Source organism: Microcaecilia unicolor, chromosome 5 (assembly GCF_901765095.1).
Source record: "Microcaecilia unicolor chromosome 5, aMicUni1.1, whole genome shotgun sequence".
Taxonomy (NCBI): domain Eukaryota; kingdom Metazoa; phylum Chordata; class Amphibia; order Gymnophiona; family Siphonopidae; genus Microcaecilia; species Microcaecilia unicolor.
The window spans coordinates 137,159,996-137,170,299 of record NC_044035.1 but is presented as its reverse complement, the minus strand read 5'-3'; the positions used below and the strand labels follow the sequence as shown (position 1 = coordinate 137,170,299).

Below are 10,304 nucleotides of genomic sequence, written 5' to 3'. Positions count from 1 at the left end.
TTTTTTGCAGGTGCGCAGAAAAATGGATCTGCACGCGCCCAAAACACGCGCCTACACTACCGCAGGCCATTTTTCAGCGCACCTTAGTAAAAGGACCCCATAGACCTCTAGCATTCCATAACTCTGATCATGAAGAGCAAGTTCACCAACACAATGAACACTCAAACAATTCAGAAGGACCAATGCCCAGGTGAGCCAGCATTATTCTCGCAGGTTCATCTTTCCTCTTTCTAAATATTAGCGTGTTACAAAATTTGCCAAGATGAAATGATGCTATGAGTTTGTACAATGAAATTAAAGCCTGCATACTGAGACAGTAATACATAGACTGGGCATGTGCAGACCCCTGAGTCTTTGGTATTTAAAGAGAAGTTACTGCTAGTGCTTTCTGCCTGAGCTGTGGATGCATAAGGACATCTGAGGCTTAACTGCAAAGCCCTGGGCTGGAGCTCTGCTCACATATTTTCAAGAGAATCAGAATTTTGCAAGAAAAGCTAACTGCTTTTCCCAGTCTATACCAGACTTTCTTTCTTAACCAGACTTTCTTTCTTTTTGTTTTGTTTTTCCTGTCATACTTTCTGTTGTGTTTTTAAACATGAATAATCAGTCCATTCAAAGAGGCATCTCTTGCTCTCCTCAGGACATCAACTGTACCAAGATTCTGGAATCATTGAGCACCTGGAATAATTCGGAAGCAAATGCCTACAGACTGGTAGAGCTGCCACCCATTCCCCCAACGGTATGTTCCAACTTGCAATGATCTTGCTTGAAAGGCATGGTATATTTCAATTTGTTTATGTGTATGCTAACTTTCTGTTGCATTGTGCTCTGGTTAGCTCTTTATATCTAGCTATTTTACACCAGGTCTTTTAAAACAAATGAATAAATTACAAAGGCAATATTTTCTGTATGTTTGCAAATACTTGGAAGCATCTTTTATTGTAGAAGCAGAACTAGCCAATGATCAAATATGACATTTTTAAAAATTATATCAGATTTAATAATTATTCATAATGTACTACTACCAATGTACGCTGGAGTACATATTCTAATGCACATGCTTATAATGCTCTGACCCTAATGTTTTCAGTTTCAGCACTGGAAAAGTTACGTGACCTGATAAAGGTGACAGTATAATTTGAGCCCAGACCATTGGCATTGTAGCTGTGGGATAGTCCAAGTTTAACTCACCCAGTCACTTTAGAAATCCATTGTAGAGCAGAAAATGAACAGTCATTACAACTTGCAGGAGGTGTACCTAATATTAATTTGAACATGGTGTCATGTGCATTGCAAAAAGAGATAACTGATGGTACTGTACAACACAGTGTGGCTAACTGCAGTGGTACATTGTCATCCCATGTTAGATATTGTTTGCTATGTGGTTTTTCTTTTTTCTTTGCAATGGATTAGTGCACTAGGACGATACTCAGTTTTATAGCCAGTGAGCATGAACATACTGTATCTTCTTTACCAATATATGTAAACAATGCTTTTACATTTGAACTTAAATGCAGCAGAAGTCCAGAGAAATGGTTTAAATTTTTCCCCATGCAACAGACACCCTTGGATACTTTTATAGTCTCTCAAATAATAGAATTAAACAATAGAGGAAGCTTTTTGAAAAATATAACAGTAGGAATGTTTGTCGAGCTGCTATCTAGCTGATTATATTGGAAGTACTGTTCTCTTTCATGTCTACTCTTGAAATGCAAGAATATCTGGAAAGGGTAATTGAATTAGACAGATCGGTAAGGAAAGCAGCAAGCTTAGAAATCAGATAGTATTTATTACCTAAGAAAATGTCTTATTAGTGATGTGCAGAACTGTTACATCCTTGGAAGAAGTTCAGAACCCATTTCATTATATTGAAAAGAATTTTGTCTACCAAACCACTGAAGTGAATGTTTTTCACCTACTACTACTACTAGTTATCATTTCTAAAGCGCTACCAGACGTACGCAGCACTGTACACTTGAACATGAAGAGACAGTCCCTGCTCGACAGAGCTTACAATCTAATTAGGACAGACAAACAGGACAAACAAGAGATAAGGGAATATTGAAGTGAAGATGACAAAATAAGGGTTCTGAACAAGTCTTAAATAGTTTATTTAAATGATCTAGGACAGGGATGACCCACCAGGATATTATGAGCTTCATGTGACTTCCTAAACTGAAAAGTGTAGCTCTTTCAATACCATTGGCAGCCACATCTGTAGCAGTAGCAGAGCTGATGGCCCACGTGGGAGGTGGCATCAGCGGTCCATGCAAAAGGGAGAAGCAGCTTTTGTCTCTAGCATCAGCAGCCCAGGTAACTGGAGGAGGGTGACACTTTTGGGCATGTAGAGGTGGAGACCTATCAGTGGCCCAGGCTTTACAAGAGAAGCTGATGGTACGGTATGAACCTAACTTCCCCACTGGTGTGCCATCACCACTTCTTTGGGGCAGTTGTGATTCCAAGCAGCTTATGTCACTTCTTGCTGCCTTTTGCCTCACCTCTATAGCCCAGCTCTGGTCATGGCCACAGATTTTCCTCTCCATAGTTTAGTGTAATCACTGCCTCCACAAACATCCAGGTTCATGGCACTGACCATCCTGAACAGCAAAAACAGTCCTCAATGCAATTGATAGAACCAGGGCAGCAAGAGAAGACAACAAGGCCTCTGAGCCCCGATCAGCCTCCTTCAAAAAAATAAAAAAGGCTGCTGCTAATTCCAGCCCCTTTGGTTGATCAGCTATGAAGTGACTGACTGATTAAGGGGGTGTGGGAGAAGGAGGTGACCATGTAAGGGCTGAGATTAGTGGAGAGAAAGAGAGGGAGAGAGCGTTAGGTAAAGGGAGGGGTATAGAGAAAGAGGGAGATTTATGAGGACATGGTAGGGCATGAAGAGCAAGCAAAAGAAGGAAAAATAGAGAAAGACTCATGCTTGTCCTTTCTTTGGGAAAGGAGGGAAACCATGCTCTCATTCATAGATGGTACATTCTAGTTTCCTAGCTTTTGAAGTGTGAAACATTGGCCACCCTTGGATCTAGGGAAGGGATGTCTAAGGAGCAGCCTGTGGGCCAAATGCGGCCTGCCTCAGCTCAGGATATGGCCCCCAGGAAATTTTTAGCAAAAAATGTTTTCCCTAATTAGCTAGAACATTTGAAGCAGAGGTTTTGATTTTGAAGAGATTCACAGATTCTGATGAGTAATAATCATGCTATAGTAGGCTAAAATATTCATGTGACCTGCACACACATGGATTCATGCAGCCCTCATTCACAGTGATTTCTGATCATGCAGACTATTGTTGAAAGAACTTGGACACCCCTGGTCTAGACATTAGCCTATATAAAACTGAATCTGTCTGAATGCCCAGATCCCTCTACTGTGTCACTCTGGTGCAGCTGCATCAGGGGTGGACTGACAGTGATCTGGGCCCTCGGGCAGTAAAGGTCATTGGGCTCTCCTGGCTACTTTCCACCGCTGTGCTGCTGCCTCCCCCTACCACTGTAGCTGCTGCCGCCCCCTCTCACACACTACAGTCCCCCGAGCCTCAGTGGACCCTTCCTGGTCCTACCTTGAAGGGCCCTGGTGGTCTAGTGGCTTCTTTAGGGGCAGGAAATAACCCTACTCTTTTCTGCCCACTACCATTATTCTGCCCGGTTCTGCCATGTTTTCAAAATGGATGCTGAGACTTCTCTGTCTCTTCTCCTCTAGTATTACCCTGTCTATCCCATCAAGCATTATCCTGTCTCTCTCTCTCTCTCTGCCTCTTCTCCCCCACCCAGCATTACCCTGTCTCTCTCTGTATGTCTCTTCTGCCCCATTCAGCATTACCCATTCATCTGTCTCTCTTCTCCCCCATCAAGTATTGCCGTTCTCTGTGTGTGTCTCTCTCCGTCTCTTTCTCTTCTCCTCTCCCCTATCATTATCTCATCTCTCTCTCTCTCCTTTCTCTGCTGCCCCCTCCCAATCCAGCATCACCTGCTTTCTTTTCTCCCCTGCTTCCCTGTACCCTCTTGCAAGTGCAGGCCTGAAGCAAGAATAAAGTAAGGCAAAGACTCATGGGACCAGTTTCCTCCGTGCACCGCTAGCTCTGCTGGTCACATCCCTCCAACATAGGAAGTTTACATTCGGCAGGGTGTGACTGGCAGAGCTAGCAGTGGCACATGGAGGAAACTGATCCCATGCATCTTTGCCTTACTTTTACTGCTACTGCAGTGGCGGTGCCACCAACTCAAAAAGACAGCAGTCCCTGCAGGAGAAGGGATTGGTGGCATTTGGGGCTGCAGAAGCTTATCCTCCCGTAGCCTGTTATACGAGTCGCCTATGATTGCCAGTGAGCGCATGTTCAGTGCGGTACGTAGAGTTTTTACTCTGAACAGTAGCTCCATGAGTGATGAACATTTTGAAGAACAACTTTTGCTGCACTTAAATTATAATTCTTGACTTTATTTTTTTATTATTATTGTAATTATTACTAATTACAATTTCATTTGATATTAAACATCACTTCTTTTGAGTCTTGGCTAAGATGTAATGGTACTTTTTACTTTGTAATTGAGAAGTATACTTATATGATTTCTGAACTTGCTGTGTACGAGGTACAAAACTTACATTATGAACCCACTAGGGACAAAGTACCTGCATATAGGGGCCCTTTTATAAAGGTGTGTAAGGGCCTATGTGCGTGCAACTTGCGTCAAATCAGCATTACCGCCTGGCTAGCACATCCACCTGGCAGTAATTCCGAGTTTGGCACACACCAAAAACATGCGGTAGAAAATAATTTTCTATTTTCTACTGCAGGGGCCTTCCCAGCAGTAATCAGCAGTTGGCGTGTGCTGGACGGTTACCACACGGGTATTGCATGAACCCTTACCACTAAGTCAATGGGTGGCATTAAGGGTTCAGGCCGTAAATAGACGCACAATGGTTTTCATTTTGCCGCATGTCCATTTCCTGGTCCAAATCACCCCTTTTTTCTAGATGTTCTGGAGAAATGGTCTAGCGCGTGTCCAATACACATACCCAAACTATTGCAGGTCACTTTTTGATGTGCCTTTATAAAAGGGCGCCATAATATATATATGTAAAACTCTTTGATTGTACCACAGAAAGGCGGTATTTCAGATCCATGACCCTTTATCTTTACTTTTACTTAAGTACTTCAGAAGCTAATACTTGTCCTTTTTACTTAAATATTTTTAAAAGTAATGACCACAGGCCTGGGTGAGTGCAAATTTTGTTTTAATGTAAATCATCTAAATAAGGTGTACGTGGTTGTCAACATAAACTCAATGCCTTCTTCCTCCCAGTGATCCATCCTTGCCCTTCCCATTCTGCTCTGTCCCTATTTTTAACACCATCCATGACCATGACTATGTTTTGGGAGAAGCCAGTGGGCCACAAAGGGTGCTGTGGGCTAGAAGACTACTGTGGAGAAGATGTGGCACCTCAACTCCTCAACTCATCCTTGTGGCTCTCCTGGCTCCTCATGAAAGTCTGGGAATACCAGGGGTTCACAGGTGACATTCCTACTGACAGAGGCAGGGGTGGGGTGAGTGGGGTGAGTGGAAGAAAAGAGGGGTGGGGAGTATACAGGCATAGAGATATTTGAAGACAGTAAGCCAGGTGACCTTGGCTGCTCAACCAGCCAGGGAAGAAAGGAGGCTAGGGTTATATTCAGGGTCTTTAACTCATTCACAAAGTCTGTAATGAGTGGTTCCACAATATCCATCAGACCCTGAATGTCCCTGTGGAGGCCACTGACTTCCTTCCTAAGAAGGCTGTCCTGGTCAGAGATGTTACGTGCCAGTGATGTAATAAGTTTATCTCCCTTCTCAGGGGTGTCAATGTCACATGCTTGATAATCCTCAGCATTGGCCTCCTCAAGCTACAATGTAATGTCATCCTCCAGCTGATCTTCCTTTTCCACCTCTTCAGATGTTACTCCTCTTATGATGTCCCTCTTCCTCCTCTCTAGGCTCCTTAGGTGGAGACGCTGGAGCCAATCCCTCCTGGCCAGGTTTAGCAGCTGATAGTGGTGGTGAGTGTGAGCCACCATCTTACTGTGTAGAGGGACCGGCATCCTTTACTCATCTGCCCATTTCTCTGCTGCTTCCCTTTGCGGCCTCTGTAGGATACAGAACAGTTAGACCTCAGTACAGACACTCCAAGGATGCTGTAACATAACTATGACATGGTAATGCATACAACACTGTGGCACAATGTTGGTCGAACACTTATGTTAGGACAGAACCACTGGAAATGTTGTATTTACACCATTGCAGGGGAAAGTGAGTTTTCTTTAAGCCCAACATCTTCTCTCAGTATAGTTTACCATAACCATGTGTGTAAAAGGATAGGTTACATCAACCAAATAAATATACACAAACCATATATATGCCAATGAGTCCAACCCCCCCTCTCCCCCCAGGTCACATTTTCTGGTGGCATGGGACATGTCCCAGCAGTGCCCCAGTATAGGTCTGTGTTTCATGTAGCAACACAATGCAGCTGCATCTAGTCTAAGATTCTGTTTTGAGCGTTACTCTTTGTTGATTATTTAGGGTTTCCTATCAAAGAAATGGTGTTTTTTTTTTCTTTTTTTAAAATTTGTATTGTAAACTGCTTTGTACTGGATAAGATAAGCGGCATATCAAATTTAATAAACATAAGCATAAACGCATGATCTTGATCTGCTTATTATGGAACAGAGGGGCCACAGCAAGGGTGGCCCTAGCAATGTCTGGCTCAACTAGTAGCTAGACCAGCACTGATAATAATGTCTGGCAGGGATAATTGTGGAAACAGAGTAGATTGTTATCGACCTGCCTCTCATTCCATCTATTCTTGGACTCCCGTGCCATACATATGCAAATGTGATATGCTGTAGTCCAGCAGCTTCCTCCTCCTGGTCCAGCTCTGTTTTGTGTGGCCCTTATGTGGCTTCTATGTACACCACATACATGATGACAGGGACAGAGGAAATTGTGGTGCAGATGACCAAACACTGTCTGTTACTGTGTTGTGCAAGGGTGCAGTGATTTGGGGATTTTAAGTGCACAGATTAGGTGTAGCAGGAATTGTCACTGACCCATATGCAATCAGTTGCTGACATTTCTATCTCCTTGTTGTCCCATCTTCACACATTCTTCCAGCTCTGCCCTCTGTTTGCACTTACCTCTCTAGGGATGGTTTCCTGCATGCTGAATCTATTTCTGCCAGGCCCTGTGCACTCTGATGTAGTCCCTTCTGTGGCCAGGCTTGAGGAAAGTGTCCTTGCATCTGCAACATCAAATTGTGTGTCATATAAATGTTTGTGCACACTTTGTGGAAGACAGAAAACAGTGTTCCATAATACTATCTTTCTGCACTTTGACAATTCAGTCTCCTAAAACTACCACCAGGTTTCTGCATGTCAAACTTTAACAGTCACATTTCTCTAGATCTAGGTTGGCTGTTACTTTCAAGCAGGGGCGTAGCCACGGGTGGGCCTGGACGGGCCCAGGCCCACCCATTTTTCCTCCAGGCCCGCCCATCCTTCGCACGCTGTCGCTGTCCTTTTGTCCCGCGGAGGCAGCGTTCAGCGTTTCCTTCCTGCCCTGTCTTCTCCCCAGGCTCCGCTGCATCGTCCCTGCAAGTGGAATCCTTCTCCTTTTCGGCCGTCGCGCTGCGCTGCCATACACATAGGAAGCTTCGCTCCTCCCCCGCCGCGTCCATTCTGGCCCTCTCTGATGCACTTCCTGTTAGGGCCGGATGAACGCGGTGGGGGAGGAGTGAAGCTGCCTGTGTGTATGGCAGCGCAGCGCGACAGCCGAAAAGGAGAAGGATTCCACTTGCAGGGACGATGCAGCGGAGCCTGGGGAGAAGACAGGGCAGGAAGGAAACGCAGAACGCTGCCTCCGCGGGACAAAAGGGCTGCGACAGCGCGGGAAGGATGTGGATTTGCGGGCCTGGGGGAAAAGTGGCTGAGCTGCTGGGACATAGGAGGGAGAGGAGGAAGGGACTTGAGGGAAGGAAGAGAGAGCTACTGGGACATGGGAGGGAGAGGAAGAAGGGACTGGAGGGAAGGGAGAAGCTGCTGGGACATGGGAGGGAGAGGAAGAAGGGACTGGAGGGAAGGGAGAAGCTGCTGGGACATGGGAGGGAGAGGAAGAAGGGACTGGAGGGAAGGGAGAAGCTGTTGGACATGGGAGGGAGAGGAGGAAGAAGCTGGAGAGCTGCTGGACAAGGAAGGAAGAGGAAGAAAAGACTAGAGGGAAGAGAGCTGCTGGACATGGGAGGATAGGGAGAGAAAGAAAGAGGGGAGATGGATGAAAGGATGCAGAGAGAAAGGGGAGAAACTAGAAGGATGTGGAGAGAGGGAGGAGACTGAACAGAAAAGGGTAGAGAGATAGACACTGGATAGAAGGAGAGGGGAGATAGAGACACTAGATGGAAGGATCAGGAGAGAGTGTAGATGAATGGAAGGATAAGGAGAGAAAGAGGGAAGACACTGGATGGAAGGGTAGGGAGAAAAAGGAGATGCTGGATGCAAAAGAAAGAGGGGAGACACTGGAAGGATGGAGAGAGAAAGAGGGGAGCTGCTGGATGGAAAGAGGGAGAGGACAGAGTAGGGAAAGACTGGAGAATAAGAGGAAGGGGCATGTGGCAAACAAGGGTGAGGAAAAGATGAAAAGCCATAGGTGATGAATGGACAGGAAACCCTGGCAAGAGAAAGACGAAGGAAAGCAGAATCTAGAGACTGGGAGCAACACAATGAGAAAAAGTAAATGGCCATACAACAAAGGTAAAGAAAATAATTTTATTTTTAATTTAGGATAAAGTAATATGGTACCTGTGTTAATAAAGTTTCAGAGATCAATACTTCCTTCCTTAGGTCAGGAGAGGATACCGTAACAGCATTATACTGACCTGAGGCAGGAGGTTTTGGCCTCTGAAAGCTCACTGAAAAGTGTGACTAAATTTTGCTGGGGGAGGGGGGGTAGAGAGAAAATTTTGTGCCCACCCACTTTGGGTTCAGGCCCACCCAAAATTGACAGTCTGGCTACGCCACTGCTTTCAAGAGACTGTATGTACATACTGTAGTTCCAATCTGGAATATATTACCTTTTGAGATATGGACTAAAACTAATTACTTAAAGTTAAGGAAATCAGGGCCGCCGAGAGAAGGGATGCAGCCAGACCTCGGCAGGAGGGGGGTCCAGAGCCCGAGGTGGGGGGGCACAGTTTAGCCCGCCTGCCCCAGCCGCTGACCCCCCTGCCACTTTGGACACCCCAGCCGCCACCGACCCTCTCCTGTCGCTGCCGCCACCAGGTACCTACCAACCCCCGCCAGCCGAAGTCTTCTTCAGCACCGGTCGACTCTGGTGCCTTCGCTGATCTGTTTCTGACTCCTGACGTCCTGCATGCACGTCCTGTATGTAGCCCTGTGCAGAATGTGCATGCAGGATGTCAGGAGTCAGAAACAGATCATCAGCGAAGGTGCCGGAGTCGACCGGCACTGAAGAAGACTTTGGCTGGCGGGGTTGGGGACCCTCGCCAGGAAAGATACCTGGCGGCAGCGGTGGAGGGTTGGTAGTGGCGGGAGGGGGGATCGAAAGTGGCGGGGGAGGGTCAGCGGCGGGGGGGAGGGGGATCGAAAGTGGTGGGGGAGGGTTGAAAAAACCACTGACTGCTGCCAGCTGAATGCATACTCCCATTATTTCTATCTTTTTTCCTTTTTCTTTTTTTACTGCATTTCTTTGTTAATTTCTTTAGTTTATGTCCTGTATGTAAATTTACTAAGGAGTCCTTTTACTAAGGTTCACTAACAGACTTAGGGCACTGTTTACTAAGATGTGCTAGCGTTTTTAGTGTGCATGAAAATTAACGCGCTCTAACTCTAGAGACACCCTGATATTGACTGGGTAAATATAACATCTGGGCTTGCTAGGCATAGCTGCTGAGAGGGGAGGCAGGGGGGACAAAATTCCCCGGGCCCGGGCCTCCAAGGGGGGCCCGGTGCCACAGTCCCACCTGCCCTCCATTGTCGACCGTCTGCCACCAGGCTGGACCCCCTGCATTGAAATCACAGTGCCTCTCACCTCCATGTGAAAGCGCTGCAGGCAGCAGGGCAGCAGATCGCCTCCCTTTGGGCCTCCTTCCCTCCCTGTGTCCCTCCCTCGTCTGATGTAACTTCCACGAGGGCGGGACACAAGGAGGGAAGGAGGGCCAAAGGGAGGCGATCTGCTGCCCTGCTGCCTGCTGCACTTTCACACGGAGGTGAGAGGCGCTGTCATTTCAATGCAGGGGGCCTGGTCTGGTGGCGG

At 46.4% G+C, this 10,304-nt stretch overlaps 1 protein-coding gene across 1 annotated transcript in view; it reads left to right on the top strand.

The window, feature by feature from the left end:
• The first annotated feature begins 595 nt into the window (after nucleotides 1-595).
• OPN4 (opsin 4) overlaps nucleotides 596-10,304 on the top strand; it is a 101,574-nt gene continuing 91,865 nt past the window's right edge. Inside the window, exon 1 of the mRNA XM_030204988.1 lies at nucleotides 596-739. Within this exon, the coding sequence (XP_030060848.1) occupies nucleotides 596-739 (144 nt within the window). The remainder of the gene's footprint in view (nucleotides 740-10,304) is intronic.